At 53.3% G+C, this 17,486-nt stretch overlaps 1 protein-coding gene across 1 annotated transcript; it reads right to left on the bottom strand.

Moving 5' to 3' along the window:
- Nucleotides 1-5,195: 5,195 nt before the first annotated feature.
- Nucleotides 5,196-17,271, bottom strand: LOC111151618 (insulin like growth factor binding protein 4). The gene is made up of 4 exons (XM_022509716.1): nt 16,485-17,271; nt 8,983-9,140; nt 8,112-8,246; nt 5,196-6,446 (listed from the first exon to the last, which is right to left on the bottom strand). The coding sequence occupies exons 1-4, from the start codon at nt 16,831-16,833 to the stop codon at nt 6,312-6,314; spliced, it is 777 nt and encodes a 258-aa protein (XP_022365424.1). The 5' UTR covers nt 16,834-17,271; the 3' UTR covers nt 5,196-6,311.
- Between the last annotated feature and the right edge of the window lie 215 nt (nt 17,272-17,486).

The raw sequence follows: 17,486 nt of genomic DNA, 5'->3' as shown, positions 1-17,486 counted from the left end.
CCCTGAGCCTTGGCCCTTCCAGAAAGCACGACGCTCCCCCACCCCACAATCCTTTCCCAGGAAGCCCCCATTCCAGCCCCTGCAGGGTAAGGAAGCTCCTCCCCCAACCCGCCCTACAGTCTCAAGGTCCCAGTGTTCATTGCCATTCTCACTTTCCCAGCAACCTGGGTTTGCTGGGCATCCATCCTGGCCTGTCCCAGACCTACCCCAGCAATCCATGTGTGCCCCTCTGTGCCCCCCAGCTTCCTTCCTCTGTCTCCAGTCTCTGTGGGGCAAGCCAGTAGAGGTACAGCTGTAAGGCATTTGTGCTGGCCGCCAGGCTGAGGGGGGAGCCATCTGCAGCTGAGGAGTTGCCAGGCCTGCAATGACAGGAACCCTGGGCCCCAGCCCTTCCACCCCAACCCCCAACACAAGAACCTCTCTGTCCACCAAGGCCTAGGAGGCCAAGGGGAAGGGGAATGACCTTGAGGCCACTGCAGGAGGCAGTGTACAGACCTAGTCAGCCCTTACTGGGCAACCTGCAGCTGAGCCTCACTGCAGAGGTGGGGGATGGGGTACTACTCCCAGAGGAGGCTGTCGGATGGTCGGATGGTCAGGGGCTACCCACCCAAGCCTCGTGACAAATGTGTCCTCTGGCCAGCGCCCCACTGCTGCCCTTCCTGGACTAATAGAAAAGTTACCAGGGCACTAGTGGGTAGAGTAGCAAAGAGGGAAAGGACTCTCTCTCCTAGCTGGGGCACAGAGAACCCCCAGGTCCCCACTTTCCCTAAACTACACCCACCTCCCCTCCTTGGGTGAGGGGGAAGTTGCATTGAGTGAATGGACTTCTGAGATGCCTCAGGCCACAGCAGACCCATTTGGTTCTAATCAGAGCAGTTTCCCAGATCATAGAGGGCACATGGGGGAGGGAGGCTGTGCATAGGAACCGCCCCCCACTCCAACCCCTCCCCAGAGTGCAGCCCCTGTCCTATTAGATCTCCTTTCACCTCCCAGCTGGGTCTCACACAGCAACTGGAAGACTCGGTGAGGCAAATCTTAGGGGGCAACAATATAGACCCCAGAACTATGTCCATGTTAGAAAGACAGACTACAGAGGAGAGTGGAAAACTGAAGGAAAGAGGGGTCTGGAAGGAGGAAAAGGGGCTGCAAACAGAGTCAGAGCAAGCAAGGTCCTGGAAACCACAAGGCCCCACCTGGATCCTATCACAAATGGGGAAGCAGAGGTCCTGAGAAGGAAGTCTAATAGAATCACTTACTGAATTCGGACCCAACCCCTGTTCCTGCATTCTGCCCAGCAGTCTTATTAGGAATTACAATCCCACCTTCAAAAGATGGGAAAACTTTGGCTCATAGAAGTAGAAAGTTCCACCTGCCCAACCTCACCCAGGTGGTAAGCAACCAGAGCCACCGTTTTGCCTTCCCAGCCATCTCTAGACTTGGACCAGGTGGGAGCCCAGTTCTGGAGACATCTACCCACCCCAGCTAGTGAGGTTCCCCAACCCTCACCTACCCAGTCCCAACTTCTATCTGGGATGTGCAGGATAAAAGCCTGGAAAAAAAAACAAAAACAAAAAAAAAAAACCTTCCTGGTCATGCTTTGGTGCCAGGGTCCTAGTTCTGGCCCTGGATGACTTTGGCACTGGGGTCTCAACTTCCCCGTCGATAAAATTAGCCAGTATTGTCTAAAACTGGATGGGACAGTGATTCCCCAACCCTCCATTTCTATCATCCTAAACCAACCCAGAGGTTTCCCTTGGCTTGGGTGGTCTTTAGGAAGAAGGTCAATCCCAATTTCAGAATTTAGAGCTGGCAAGGGAGCGAGCTCTAAAGAGAACAAGGGGACCCAGCCAGCCATGGAAGCCGCTAATCTCCATCTCTCCCTGTGGGGACTTCACTGCCGCCTCCACTGAAAGCAATTTGTCATGCCCTGAATTAAGTGATTCCAACAAGGGTTTAATTTCAGTTTAATGGCTCTGTTTTTATGTGTAATTAAATACCATTGCATGGCGAAAATATGTTGTTTGCACTTCTTTAGAGACTGTGTAAGGGCCCAGGAAGCCAATCCCACCGGGTTTCTACTCCCAGGCTCCACCAGCCCCTTCCCTAGTCTGGCTGGAATTGTCCAGGTCTCGGAGAAGGGGGTTGGGGACCTGGGGAAGAGAGGGGGGCCATGAGGGGAGAAATGGTCCTGGTGGCGCCTGCTCACTCAGTAGAGCATGTTTCTAATTATCCTCAGCACCCCCACTTCTACTCCCTGACCCTAACTCTCTCCAGGCCCTGGGGCCTCAGACATAGAGGGGACAGATCACTCTGACAGTGAAGATCTAATTAGACCCTTGGCTGGCTGAAGTGGTGTCTACGCCCCCGCCCCCGTGGGTATACCCAAAGGTCTGCCCCATTGTCTCTCCTCCACTTATTGTTCTCATTAACTCTCTCCTCCCCCATGAATATGCTTCCTCCCCATTGATCCTCTCCCCTGACTCACAAACCCACCCTTTCCTCCCCTCTTCCCTGAGAGGACCCCAGGACCCACCAACTGACCCAATGTCGCAGCTGCCTGCCTGCCTCCCACATCATCTTGACTCTCTCTTTCTAGGTCAGAGGTGACAGTGCCATAGGGGGCTGGAATGCAGGGGGAGTTTCTCTGGCTGGGAATGTTTCAGGGTCATTTAGCACACAGTCATATCCCCTCCAGGGAGGGGGGCCAAGCAGGCACCCCAAGTCCTGCATGCCTCATAACATTCCTGGAGCAGCTTGGTACAGCTGAATGTGGCCCAGAGGGCAGAGGGGTTGGGACAAGCAGCCTTTTCCTGGAAGGAGCTAAAGGGATTGCAGTAGCTGGAACCTAGGGGCCTTCGTAGGAGGAGGGGCGAGGAAGCTTGGCCAACTCTCCAGAGATGCCCCTGCCTGAATCCAATACTGGAGTCAGTCCAAGTCTCCCCTTTTTTCTCCCTACTCGCACCCTGCTGGCTTGCCAGTGGAACACCCAGCCCCCAGTCCTCAGCGACAGCAGGGCTTGATCTCAACTAATGAGCTGGGAAATAGAAACCAAATGCCTGAAGTAGATCAGCACCAATGGGCTAAGGGATCCTGGTGGGGAGCCTCCCACCCGCCTGCTCCAAGCCACAGTGGAGGGGAATAACGTTTCTTGGGGAAGCAGAGCAGAGCCCTCAAGGACTTCAGTTTTAAGTTTATCTAGGTAAGTCCCAACAGGACACAAGAGTTTAGTCCTTGCCCCCTCCTCCCTTCCATGGCTGCCAGACATACTGATGCCCTGTGGCTACTAGAGCGACCATCCAAGGGTATTTGGAGACCATGGCTGGGCAGGGAGGGGGTGGGGCCAGGTGCAAACTAGACCAGCAATTCTCCTCTGAAGCCTGGTTCTCCCCACTGTGGCACTGGCCAGGACAGTGTACTTCCTCTAGCCTGGGAGTGGTAGAGCGTGCCCACGCTGACACAGAGCTGCCTTTATTTCCTTCTTTTTGGACACCTAGGACCTGACTCCCAGATGGTGGAGGCAAGTGCCAGGCAGTGTTTCCGTGGGATGTGTGATTCCCTCTCCCAAAGTGTGTATCCTCTATTCTTTGATGCTTGCCTAAGCTCCCCACATATCCTGCAATGGGGAGACCTAATGAGTGAAGGCCATGCATTCATAGTCGGCAGGGAAATACAGACATACTCTGTGAATTTCTCCATTCCCTCCCGCCTCACGTCGCTTGCATTCACAGATTCACACAGCCCACATAAACACACCCCTCAGATTAGCATCTCTCCTACGCACACCCACACCCAGGACACATGTGTTCACATCTCACCTTGTATATTCGCTTCGTGTATTCAGAAGTAGCACTTTGCTGTATTTACACACGTGCGTGCACCCACACTCAAACCCACACACACAGGTACCACAAATATGCAGATATAAAAAAGGCACATCCCAGGCCACATATGCGGCTACTTCCCAAGCAGATCCAGCTCTTTTTGGAGGCCCACGAAGGGAAAAGGACCTCTTAGTACTCACTACCAATGGTACCAGGGGTAGAGCATTGAGAAGGGGGGCTGGATAAAGAAGGGAAATTTAAAGAGATGCTTTAGGGAAAGAGATACTCTGCCTACATTTATTTGATTTAAGGACCTAAAACTTAATTGTCAGCCTACACCTACCTCCCACCCCAACATGCCTTGGCCTCAGCCCAGGAAGTAGGGGGCTCCATGAACGGGGGTCAGGGGGCCCAGGTCACTTTGCTCTTTAATCTCCTACTGCTGGCAGTGGCTTGCGGTGCCTCAGGGAGACCAGATGGCTGCGGGATGCTGTCACTGAGGCAGAGCTAGAGAGATGAGGATTGCAGGCCCAGATTTAAGATGCAGATAGCACAGGGGCCAATTCATCAGGAGCCAGAGAATTTAAAGTCTGAGAGTGCCTCTGGAACTGGAAAGGGGCTAGGAATCCAGAAGACAACCCAACAGGAGGGAACCCCTTCCCCCCACCCCTGCAGAGCACAGCAGAGTTGGTGCACAGGGTGTTCAGGCTGCCTATGACCGCCTGAGAAGGGACCCCCGCCCAGGAGATCAGCGTACACACACACAGAGCTCAGAGGTGGTGGAGAGGGGTGACCAGAAATCCAATCGTACCACATGGGCACAAATTCTGGGTCTGGCCCCAAGAGCCCACAGCCCGCCCAACTCAGAAGAGCAAAATCAAAGATGCCCCTACTCCCAATCTCTCAAAATCAAATCACGACACAACCACCTCATTAAGGAATCTGGACAGTGAGAGCTATGGAATATATTGGAGCTTACCCCCTTCCCTCAACTTCAGGGAAGTGCCTCCCCCACTAAATTAATACATCAAATCCAGATGCAAATCCAATCTGCCTGGTGCCCTAGGAAATACCCCAGCTTCACACACGATACGATCCCAGAAATAGCTCTGGCCCAGCAGGGCTGTCCTTGCTTGCCTTCCTTCAGAAGCCATTATTTGCCCACCAGGAGTCTGAACACAGACAGTATGACTTTGGGGACAGGGAAGCTCCCTAGGAGGAGACTGCAGGGAAGAGGAGGGTGAATTGGTTGACTTTGCAATCCTCTTACCATGTAGGATAGGTCTAGGGACCACATGATGAACCCCCTTCCCACCCCTGGTGCATCTCTGTCTTTAATTATAAATAAATCAACCAAACACAATTGTCTAGATTTTTTTTTGTTTGTTTTGTTCTGTTTTGTTAAAAAAAAAAAAAAAAAAAAAAAGACAAGACATCATGGCCAACTGGTAGGTCCCTAAGTCTCCTTCCATCCAGTCAAGTCAGAAATGCCTGGAGGACAGGGAGGTATAGGGATGGAGGCAAAGCCACAGGCAGTGAGCCACTGGAAGGATGAAGTCATCCTGGTGACTTTGTGACTGTGACCACAAACAGGGGAGGAAGCAAGACCCTAGACAAGTCCTTTACCCCCCAGCATGTGTGTCCTCTGCTCCATCAGGCACATGCAGTCCCACTGTGCATTCTTTCCTCTCACTCTGAATATTCAGAAATGGGCCCCACCTCCCCAGCCCTCTATCCCGCATGACTGCTTCTGACCTTCTTCCCTCCCCCACAGCAGGGTCTGAGCAGCCAGGCAACAAACCATGTGACACACCAGACCCAAAGGTGGGCTTGTCTTATAGGTCCTTCCCCGTGGAGGGGCCTGGGGAAGAGAAGAAGGGGAGCCTGGTGGGTTTGAGCTTTGGAAGTGGGTCTGGACTCCTGACCATTGAATCATCTGCCACCCCACACTTTCCCTACGGCCTCTACCCTCTGACTAAATTGAGGGGAAGGACAATAGTACAAGGTACAAAAGTCAAGGTACATGTCTACTTTGCTTCTCTGATTCTGGAAATGGGACTTCTCTTCCCCCACAAGCTTGTGCTCAGCTTATAAGAAGTGGCCTCACATGCCCAAATCAGACAAAGTCAAAATAAGAGCCCCCAGGACTAAAAAACTAGAGCTGGCATGTAGTATGTTGTCAATAAGTGTTTTTAGATGGCTGAATGAATGAATGATTGAATGAATGAATCCAGGATCAATTTGGAGACACACCAGGGCTCCCCATTGCCACTCTCAGAACTCTCGGACTGTCTAAGCCCAAAGACACCACTAGGCTTTGGCTCACCCCAAGGGCACACCCATGCACACACACATACACACACACAGAGAAAGGGAAACTTCTGGGCCAGAGACAGAGCTAGAACTCAGACTCAGTCTCCAGGTCAGCTCTATAGCCTCTAAGGGGTGGGGGCAGCAGGGGGCACTGAGCCCACTGCCTCCTGGCAGGGCTCACTCGCGAAAGCTGTCAGCCAACTGGTGGCAGTCCAGCTCCCCTTTTGGCTCCAGGCCCCCCGGAAGCTTCACTCCCGTCTTCCGGTCCACACACCAGCACTTGCCGCGCTGCCCATCTAAGGCCGGGTGACACTGCCAAGACAAGGGTGTGAGAGGTCAGTTCCCAGGCAGCCTGCCCCAGTCCCACCCCAGCCCAAGTCAGACAGCTGATCCAAGATGGCCTCTGAGGGCAGAGCCTCTTTCATGAGTAGACAGATCTTGGCCAAGAAATGAAGGTTGTCTCAGGGGCCAGCATTGGTCTAGGGATAAAGGGCTCAAGTGTCAGAATGTTCAGTGGGATAAAAACTGGGGGAAGAAAACACACAGAACTATACAACACAAAGAGTGAACCCTAAGGTAAATCATGGACCAATTTTAGTTCCTTAATTTGTGGTAGCATATGTACCACACTAAACCAAGACGTTAACAGGAGAAACTGGGGGTGAGGAATAGATAGGAATCCTGTGCTTTCTGCTCGATTTTTCTGTAAACTTAAAACTGCTCTAGAAAATAAAGTCTATTAGCTTTTTTTAATGAGGGGAAATTTTTAGAAATTGGTCAAGGATGGGGTTGCCTGGGTGGCTCAGTCGGCTGAGCTTGGTTTTGGCTTAGGTCATGATCTCAGGGTTTTGAGATGGTGCCCTGTGTGGGGTTCCTGAGATTCTCTCTCTTTCCCTGTCTCTCTGCCCCTCCCCCTGCGCTTGCACTCTCTCTCAAATAAATAAATAAATAAATAAATAAATAGATTTTTTTTTAAAGGGGACAAAGATAAAATTGGTGTTGGGATAAAGCTTGCAGGTAGGTTTGGCACTGGTCTGAGAGGCCCTTTTTGGTTCTGCACTCATAACCTCCTCATGCTATCCTGGGATTTGCAGACCTGGGAGCAGCCCTGCTCTTCCTATCTAGGTGTCTAGCCCACTTTGTGGATCTATCTATAGAGCACAGAGTGGGAGAATGTATGTATCTATGCCCACAAAGAGCTGGAGAAAGACCCAGGCCAGGACTCCCCAGGTCACACCCAGTATAAGGCTCTGCCCAGATATGCCACCCGTCCAAGTAAGCCCACTTCTTATGGGTCAGAGTTGGGGCTGAGGCAAGCCAACCTTGCTGAACATCCTAGCCTCCTGCGGGCTTATGAGAGGAACCCATGTTCCAAGGGAATGAGGGAGTATGGAGGTTCCTGCATTCATGTTTTCTCTCCTGTCCCACTCCTTCCTCTGCTTCCATCCAAAGCTCCCTTTCCCAGCTGTCAGATTTGGCTTTACCTCCATCCTGGCTGTACCCCAGGTGGTTTGGTTACTCATCTTGGGGGAAAGGGCAGACTGAATTTCCTCCTTAAATCTTCATGACTGAGCCCCTCCTTCCCCAAATGAAACCTGAGACATTCTATGGCAAAAGAGAACTACTCATAGGACAGAGTACAGTACAGGGAGTGAGAGAGTGCGGGGAGGTAGAGGTTGGCAGGAGTGCTAAGTGGTAGATCCAAAGGTGATGGAAATAACCCTAGATGGGAAGGCAGGACAGCTGGTCTGCCATTAACTCACGCCGTGACTTTGGGCCTCAGTTTCCTCATCTCCAAAATGAGGGCAGTGGGCAAAAAAAGCTGAAACTGTAAGGCTGGGGGAAGGTCCAAGGGGTTAGGTGTAGGTGGGGAAGTCTTCCCTTTCCCGAGATCTCCATCCTGGACCATCTCGTGGAGAGACCAGGAATGCCCCAAGAGCTGAAGTCAGGATGGAGCCAGCAGGGATGAAGACCCACCTGCTTCGGGTGGAAGTTGCCATTGCGATCGCAGTTGGGAATGGGGATGATGTAGAGGTCCTCATGGGTGCGGCTCTGTGAGGCGGCCAGCCGCTCCAGGGCCCGGTGCAGCTCACTCTGGCAGGAGCCCTGGGGCTAGAGGAAGGGAGAACGAAACTGCTTAGCAGAAGGGAGAGAGGCAGGAAGACCAAGGCTGGGGGTCAGATCAGAACTAAAGACCCAGAAAGGAGGCTCAAGGCCCAGAGGCCAGGCAGGGCCCAGTGTTCAGGGGACCCTGGTGGACAGAGCAGGACACTAAGGAGAGGATCCTGAGCCAAAGAGCTTCTAAAAAGGAAGGGTGTGAATGGAAGGGACCTTGTGGGGGTAAGTGGCTGTGGAAACCTATGGAGATGGTTGGGAAGGGAATGATTTCTAAGCAGGAGGGATAGCAGACATCATACAATTAACAACTTGGTAAGAGCTGGGCATGGATCCATCAGAACCATCCATCAGAAAGGACGTTAGCCAGACCATGGGGCAGGGTCTCCAGGCCCCCTGCTGCGGCCATCATTAACCCCTTAGTTACCAAAAAATTCTGCATGCAGAATCCAAGAGAAGAAACACCAGGAAGCTTGGAGCAACCACTATTTTTACACACCAGTACGGAAGTATTTCAGTACTTAACAATTACTTCCACTGCAGCAATATGTATAACTGATGAACAGGAAAGGAAGTTCAAGGAAAGGAATGAGGATTGTCTGGGTCCTGATGATGCATTCTAGGTGCCTCTTGCACACAGTTTGGCATCCAGTGAACATTTGCTGAATGAACATAATCCAGATCTAGTGGGGAAGGGTGTGCACATGTGCATTTGTAGGTCAGAGGTCCTCACCACAGGCCGAGCTTCCTCCCGGGGCACCCCGATGACCTTCATCTTGCCCCCGCTGGTGCTGCGGTCTCGAATTTTGGCGAAGTGCTTCTGCAGGCACCTGCGGTCGTGGGCGCTGCAGGGACTGAAGCTGTTGTTGGGGTGGTCACCCTCATCCTTGTCTGCAGTCATGCCGAGATAGGGAGAGGTCAGCACTGGGAAAGGACAGGGCAGCACACCCACCCAACCTCCCACCTTGGTTTTCTCTTGGGGATTCTCCAGCCTGGTTCTGGGAAAGAATAGGGGACCTTGGAGTTTCGGGGGGGATGAAAGCAACACCCTCGTCTCCTCCCCATTCTCCTGGGATTTCCTCAGGAGAATATTCTTCTTAAAGTCCTTGACTTGTCCCTCACCCCACCCAGTCCAGCCCTCAGATGAGTCACCAGCTGCAGCTGCGCAGACAACAGGAGTGTCCCCTGGGCCCTGCAGGGAGGTCTAAGGCAGGCAGGAGCCTCCCCACCAGATCTCACACCCTCCTCCATTCAGCTCCTCCTACCATCCCCCACTCCGTCTGCTCTCTTTTCCTGTCTCCTGTCCTATTCTTTTCAGCATCTGGCTGAGCCAACCAGGGGATCCTCAGATCTGTTGGCTCTGCTACCCATCTTCCACATGGCCAAAATCAGAATTTCCATGAGTGATGAGAAATCTGGCCCCAAAGGCTCTCCCCATTGGCTGAACAAGAGAGAAGAAGGGGGAGTGGGTGTGTATGTCTACATCTGAAAGTGTGAGTCCGTGCGTGTGTGACACACTGTGTGGCCACGGGACCAAAAACACCCTCACACCTCCCTTCAGTTCCCCCACCCCAATTTCTTCCGTCCTTAGACTTTGGACTCCATCCGAAGTCCATGTCTATTGCCCAGAGCCAGGGCACTGGGGATGTGGAGATGGGGGTGGTGAGGCTCGACCTGCACACTCTCCCTGGGATCTCCTGAAGACTCTATCTGAGCTCAAGAATAACCCGATCCCGAAGTCCCAGAATCCTAACCACTACTCCAACCTCCAGGCAGCCAGAACTGGGATTCAGGGCTGAGCTGGAGAAAGAGGTAGCAAGACCTCTCTGCAGATCAGAGTCACCTCTAAAATGCTTGGGCTTGGCAGCTTGCTGCTGGCCTGAATGCAAAGCCCCTGCCAGCATTCCAGATGTTGGCAGCCAGACAGAAGGTTACATCTGGTTTGCGTCAGGATTTTTTTCCTGAGGAGTTAGCAGGTTCCTCCACGCATGGCAGCAGTCCCAGAGCTGCCTCTGGGTCAAATGGTATTTTTCCGTCTAGCCAAAGTTAGTTGGGGGTTAGTTCTCTTTTTATTCTCCTAGTTCTGGCGGTGTGGGGGGAAGCAAGTAGATGAAGGGAAACCAGGCAAGGAGGAATCTAGACTTTCAGAAAGTCTTTGTCAAGATTCCATACCCAAAGATTATTTATAAAATTGAGTCACCAAGGATGGGAAGGTTTTGTCATGGGTGGAAGGCGGGTTTAGAAAGAATCAAAGGTAAAGAATGAATGGAGCAGATAGATATACTCTGTCCTTCTGCATATTTAATATCCTAAGAAAGACAGTCCAGAGGGGACTCGTCTCAGAGATGACATCAAGTTCTTAAGGGTCAACCGAGGAATATCCACTATAGCAAGACCTCCCAGCGATGTGGGCAAATTTCAGAAGACCAGGATTGTCAAGGGGGCCATAAGAAGATGGACCCCAAACCCTCAGTCAGAACCAGAGAAAAGATCTGGGATCCAGGCTCTACCCTAAAGACCCTCCCAAGGAACCTTTCTGGCCAAAAGGCCCAGAATAGCCAGTGATTCCTGCCCCTGCATCCACCTTGCACAAAAGCATAAGACTTTAGAAAGGAGTCACGGTGTTGCAGGGGTGTAGGCTGGAGGTAGATAATGGAGAAGAAGAGGAAATGGAAGAAATAAAAGAATTAGAGCCAAATTTTGAAACAACAGAGGCTGAGCTGAGCTGAGCCATGGACATTTTACCCGGAAATGACTGGAAGGGATCAAAAGGACTCATGTGCCACAGCCCATGATGCTAATTCAAGGGGCACCCTTGGAACCTGGAAAAGGTTTTGGTCTTTCCTTTGAGCTTGCTTTCTTTTCATGGCCATAAAGGGAAGCACTACTTTGCACAGTAACACTTGTTTCTCTTGGCAAGCCGGCAGAATGTTCTCAGGTTCAAGAAGTAAGCAAGAGTTTTCTTAACAAACGGAGGTAGAGAGTCTCCCATCCTGAAAGTGTGGCCCATCAGGGTGGTAAAGGCCTCAGGAACCTAGAGATCTGGAGTAGAAATGTAACCGCAACTAGGCTTTCCAACATTGAGTTTCCACGAGTTGAAGTTCACAAATGACTAACTCTTGGGGGTTATTAATGAATATATGGAATATTTTTCCCTTAACCTAGGAGGTATGATTAAGGAGAACAACTGTTGGAGGCATCTGGGTAGCTCAGTTGGTTAAGCAGCTGAGCATCTGGCTCTTGGTTTTAGCTTAGGTCATGATCTCAGGGTTGTGAGATCAAACCCCAAGCAGGGGTAGGACTCTGCACTCAGCACATAGTCTGTTTGGGGTTTTCTCTTTCTCCCTCTCTCTCTGACTGTGGATGCTGTCTCTCTCTCTCTCTCTCTCTCTCTCTCTCTCTCAATCTCTCTGGTAAGTAAATAAGTAAAATCTTTTAAAAAAAAGGAGGACAATTGGGTCCGCTCACTGAAACCTGGAGCTCTATGGGCCATAGGGCAAGGCTGGAAGCATAGCTTATGCTGTGTGGGTAGGGCCCCATGTCACACTAAGGGGGTTATCTGGGAAAGCTAAGCAGGCAGTGTGCCTGGCCTCCCCTTCCTTGGTTTCCCCACTTTTTTGTTGTTGCTAGGCAAACTTCCTTTTTTATTTTTTGAAGAACTGAAGAATCCTACAAGCCTCCAAAATACACATACTTGAGTCCAGATACTCATCCATGCCATACTCAGACCCTTCCTGTCCAAGGCCAGACTGCTTCACCCCACCAAAAGGGCACTCCACGGAGGAGATCAGTCCTTCATCAACACCAAGCATGCCAACTTCCAGCTGCTCAGACACTCTGAAGATCTGGTCCCGGTCTGTCCCTACCTCGAGTCTAAGCTCAGGGAAGAGTACACCAGAGAGGGAGAGTAGCGTCTTACTTACTCTCACAGGCACATATGTACACAGAGTATATCCATATCTTCCCACTCAGACACAGACAGGCCAGGACTCAAGAACCACAAACATATACAAACAATCACGTGTCCAGGCACACTGGTCCACACAGGCACACCCACATACACTCGGGCACTCTGACCCTGCCCTGGGCAGAGACACAGACTGGGGGCAGGGCACTCTGCCTGCCCCATCGCTTGTTGACTTTCCATTTAATCTGTAACTTTTCCTTGCTCAGCCTTGCTTAGCAGGCAGACTGAGGATCCACCCCAGGATCCACCCCTAGACACTGGGTTTGGGAGGGTGAGGGTCATCGTAGCCTTGGGCCTCTGAAAAATGTTAACCTTCCACTCTCCAAAGCTGGCTAAATTCTTGCTACTTCCCCGCTCACTCAGGAATTCCATCCTTCTGGTCGTGCTCACCCAGGTGGGGCCCTCAATCCCTGTGGGTCCCCCCAGAGTCAGACCTAGCCCCCTGAAAGATATGACTTTCGGACTTCCGAAAGGCTTATTTACAGGGTGGGACTTCCAAGGTGGGCCAGGTCATCTCCTCCAGCCCCTGTGTGGAGCTAGGCCAACAACATGCAACCACAGTGCAAACCTTGGTCTTTGCTCTAGCAACCAAGGGTAAGGCGCCCAGACAGAGAAAAGACTTCACAGCTTTGGCACCACTGGCTGAAAAGTTCATGGTCAAAGCTAGAGGATTTCCTCTTTCTGGAAGCTTGATTCCAACCCCATGATTCCTCCTCAACTCCAGCCCCCATCCCCTTCAAGACACCCAGGGTGAGGCTGTGACGTAGGTGGGCCCAGCCACCCAGACACAGGCGTTTCAGCTCACCCCCCTACCCCGCAAGAAAGGCTTTTTCTTTCTTCCCCTGGACTCTCCCTAGAGAAACCAAGATCACCCATCCCAGGTACCCAGCCCTTACTTCAAGGTCAAGTTCAGAGGGCATCCCCTTCACCATCATGCCACGCTGCTTGCCTCAGACTGAAGGAAAGCTGATCTATTCTTCCCATGTTTACAGCAGCAAAAAGGACCAAGTTCCTCCCCACCCCCTCAACAACTCTGAATGTCCCCCTACTTTGCTCAGTTGCCCTAATGTCCCTCAAAATTCCCAGCATCAGAGGAGGATTTAAGTTTGGACCAAAATCTTCTCAGCTTCTTCTTCTTCTTCACCATCCTCATCATGGCTCTAACTGATGAAGCTCTTACTCCATGCCAGACACCCCAAGCCTGTGAGGCAGGTCCTGTTGTCATCTCTATTTTACAGATGAGGAAATGCAGCAGCCTGGGTGGAGGGGAAGGAGGACAGACTTATCCCTGCAGCTCCTATGTCTTTAAATGGAAAGACTCCTGACACCCGAGGCACCAATAATTCTGGCTTTGCCAATACTAAAGAAAAAAATGTTAAGCAGCCATGCTCCTCCCCCTACCTCCCCCAAGGCACAGAACTTCTGGGAAGGCCCTGTTCCCATGACATGACTGGATTCCCAGTACTGAAGTAAGGGGGACAATATTTGCTGTGTTGACTAAAAATTAACCCAGTCTGTCTGTGCCCTAACCCTGTCCCAGAGAGACTCAAGAGCACAGTTTAGGAGCTCCCCAGTCCAAACACCGATCTTCGTACTGTCCACTCCCCCAGATTCCATGAGTCAAGGGTCAGCCCCCTGATGCAGAATTGTGGACTTCTGACACACACGTCCCTTCCCACCCCCACCTCTGGGGGCCTGAGCAGTGTTAACCCACAACATTTCCTGGCTCAGAAAGCTGGGACAGGAGGGCTATGGAGAGGTTAGGCTTAAGATGGAAGGAGGAAACCTGCTCCTGGGGCAAATAGTAAGCAGCTGGACATAGCAGGCCAAGGGAAGGGACATGCCAAGTGATTGTCTGCCCCCAGTCACCTGCTGAAGCTTAGCTCTAAGAGGAAAAGGCAGAAAGAAGAGCCTGATACTCTCTGCCAAAATATTCCCAAGGTAAGAGGGTCCAAGTCTTGGGACCTAGGAGGGACATTGGCCTATTGACAGTGAAAGGTTAGACAGAATAGTGGGGATAAGGCCTGAGCTCTGGCCATCTTGTCACACCAGAGACCCTGCAGGGCTGTTGCACAACTCTAGGGGGCACCTTTCACATGGCGCAAGGGATGCTTCTGTGATGACTAGGAGGTGAGAAGGCACGGACACAGCTTGCCGAGTAGGTACCAAGTTTTCCCCAGGGTTCTCCAGGCTTGCCCTTTCCCTCTCCAGATCTTCGCATACCCTGCATGGGTGGAGGACAGGCAAGGAGGGAGGGAGTGGGCATTAGAGACCTGGACCCTGTAATCCCAAGGGGACATAAAGACCAATTCACATGATGTCCACAGGGCAATCACAAACTTCATACCATTTCCCCCAAAGCCCCTAGGGGATTAGATTTTCCCCCACTACAAGATGAGGTGCTCCTGCTCAGCCAGGGAGGAAGGGGTACTCAAGACCCTCTGAGAGCTCTTCTGTCCTGAGTTCAAGTCAGTGAGAGAGGAGAAGCACCCATTCTAATCTGGTGCCAGATACATACGCACTGGCCAGTGGAGGATGGAGAAAAGATGTCCCATTATACTCAGGGAGCCAAGGGTTCAGCCCTCACTCCCAGTCTGGTCTGGTACCAATTCCCCTCCTCTTCCACTCACACCGGCATCTATGCCCCAGGATCAGATGCCCTTACTCCCTCAGGACCAGCCCCCCTGCCCCCGCCCCCTACCCCCCCACCCCCGCTTCCCAGATGTGTCGGGTGCCAGGCTGGCATTTCTCCTAGAATGTTTTCTGCTGACCCATCTCTCACTGCCTAAGGACAGGAAGGGCAGAGAGGCCTGAGGCCCAGACCCCTGGGGTCCACCTCCTTCCTGTTTTCCCTGCATCCTGCTTTCCTCCACTAACAAGCTGCAGAGGATTGAGGAAGTGGAACGGGTCTGGGACCCGAGGCAGGAAGCTTGGGGCCGGAGTCCCAGCATCCGGACTGCAACAATGGAAGCTTCAAGCACCAGGAAAAGAGACAGACACGGACAGAGGCACAGAGAGAGCAAAACAGTCAGAGAGGGAACAAGAAACAGAGGCAGAGATACAGAAAAGCAGACAGAGAGAATCCAAAAGTAACAGAAAGATAGGAACAAAGACAGAAAGAGAAACAGTGACAGAGACACAAAGAGAAAGAGCAACAGAAAGGGGCTGAGGAGAAAGTGAGAGAAGCAGGACAACAAAACCAGAAAGGGAACAAGATAGAGAAAGAGAAACTGATAACAGGCAGAAGACATTGAGGAAAGGAGAACTCAAGAGTGTTGGTAGTGAAACTAGAGACTGAGAGATGTAGCAGGAAATAACAAAAGAATACAAAAGACTGAGAACGATTATAAGGAGAAACTGAGAGGCTCACCGAAAAAATGGAAAAAGAGAAAGTGTAAGAATGAGTTTAGAGCAAAGGGCCTTCTAATCCTCTCCCTCTCTCCCCCTCTTCCTCTCCCACCTCCCCCTCTCCCTCTCTCTCCCCCTCTTTCTCCTTTCTCTACTCCCTATCCCACACCGTTAGGTTTCTACAGCCCTGGGCTGGGAGCCAAGACTTGCTTCTCTTCCACCACCTCAGATGACACCTGCCAGGGGAGAGGAGCAGGGTGCCCATATACCAGAGCAGGATGAGGTGCCCAGGCCTGGCAGAGAGACCTCTGTCTTCCCAATGCCTCTCAAACAGCTGGGTGAGCTGCCTAGGGGCTCTGGGGAGGGGCAACTCTGATGCCCCCCACCACCAAAGCCCCTCTGATTTGCATGTCTCATTCCACCCCACCCCACCCCACCCCACCTCAATGTCAAAAGGCCAAGCCCTGGCTTCTTAGAGCCCTCGGGTTTCAAGTGTGGCCAGGATGAGGGACATTCCAGGGTCAGGAACAGAAAGCCGCCACCACTGCCATCCCCATCCTCTAGTTATCTGACCCCAAGCCGCTCACTTGCAGGCTGCTGGCTGGACCAGGTCAGGCTATGTTCCACTCCTGCACCAGCAGCCAGGACTACCACCGAGACTTCTCTTCCCAAATAGGCACCCTTGGGAGGTTTGAGATGGTGGGCTGGGACAGTCTTCCTTGCTGGTGGCAACAGGCTGCTAGGGACTCGACAGCAGTTTCCCTGGGTGAGCCTGTCCCATGCCATTCCAGCCCTGCCAGGTACCTGTCTCCTTAACTCACGAAAGATTTTCAAGGGCTTTCCGGGCCAGCTTGAAAGGGGAAGGGGCGTCTAGGAGAGGAGAACACCAGGTAGGGCACGCAAGGACAGGGGCACCTTACCAGAGGGCTGCAGGCTTTCCTGGATGGCCTCGATCTCCGCCAGCTCCATGCACACGCCCTGCCCGTGCATCAGCGTGTGCAGGGGCTTCTCCACCCCCCGGGGCGGGTAGCAGCGCAGGCCCGAGCCGCAGCGAGGGGTATACACCCCGCAGGGCATCCCCTTGCCCAGGGCGCAAGTGGCGCAACAGCCGCAGCCAGGCTCCCGCACCAGCTCCTCGCAGCCCACGGGGGGGCGGCAGCGCGCCAGCTTCTCCTCGGAGCAGGGCGGGCAGTGGATGGCTTCGTCGCCCAGGCTCGGCCCGGGCCCGGCGGCCAGCAGCAGCGCGGCCACGAGGCAGAGGGGCAGCATGACCGAGCTAGGACCGGGGCGCGGGCGCTGGGCGCGGGAGCTGAGAACGCGCGCGCAGACTGGCAGCAGGGACCCAGGGAGACAGCGCCTGGCGCGCCTGGAGGACCCGACCCGGAGGGCGCGGGGAGACGGGGCAGCCCTGCGGGAGGACAGGGACGGAGCCAGGGAAGTTAGCAAGCGGACCGGAGTGGAGCGAGCCTGGCCGCCGAGGCGCTGCGCCGCATCCTCGGCCGGGCCCAGGCGGCAGGCGGCGGGCGGCGGGGCAGGGGGGACAGGGGGCTGAGCGGCTGCCCGGGACCGGCTCCCCCGGACTTTATACCGGCCCCTGGCCACACCCCCAGCGCCTTCCCAGAGGTGGGGGAGCGGGGGCGCTGGGGGGAGAGGGAGAGGCGGCCGTTAGGGGGAGGGGGCGCTGTCCTGAGTCGCCGCCGCCGCCGCCGCCGCTACAACATCTGAAAGTCCTTTTCTGCCGCAGAAGGAAGGGGAGCAGTTTGGAAGCCGTGGCAGGCGCCGAGAGCGCCTCTGAACCGGAGCCTGGGAGGGGAGAGAAAGGAGAGGAGACGCCAAGGGGCTGCTCTTTGGCCCCCTCCTCCGACCTTGGAGGATTCCTCCCCTTCCCCGCCAAGGCGGCTGCAGCCCCACCCCCCGCCCTC

This window comes from Enhydra lutris, unplaced genomic scaffold, assembly GCF_002288905.1.
Source record: "Enhydra lutris kenyoni isolate GAN:26980312 unplaced genomic scaffold, ASM228890v2 scaffoldscaffold26, whole genome shotgun sequence".
NCBI lineage: Eukaryota > Metazoa > Chordata > Mammalia > Carnivora > Mustelidae > Enhydra > Enhydra lutris.
This window is presented reverse-complemented; position numbering and strand designations above follow the sequence as displayed.

What these genes read in the sequence shown, in the direction of transcription:
- LOC111151618 (XM_022509716.1), bottom strand. Translation starts at nt 16,833, where the DNA reads ATGCTGCCCCTCTGCCTCGTGGCCGCGCTGCTGCTGGCCGCCGGGCCC. An exon ending in GGGAGGAAGCTCGGCCTGTG is followed by an intron (nt 8,247 to 8,982) that starts GTGAGGACCTCT and finishes CCCTTCCTCTAG; the next exon opens with CCCCAGGGCTCCTGCCAGAG. An exon ending in GCAACTTCCACCCGAAGCAG is followed by an intron (nt 6,447 to 8,111) that starts GTGGGTCTTCAT and finishes TTGTCTTGGCAG; the next exon opens with TGTCACCCGGCCTTAGATGG.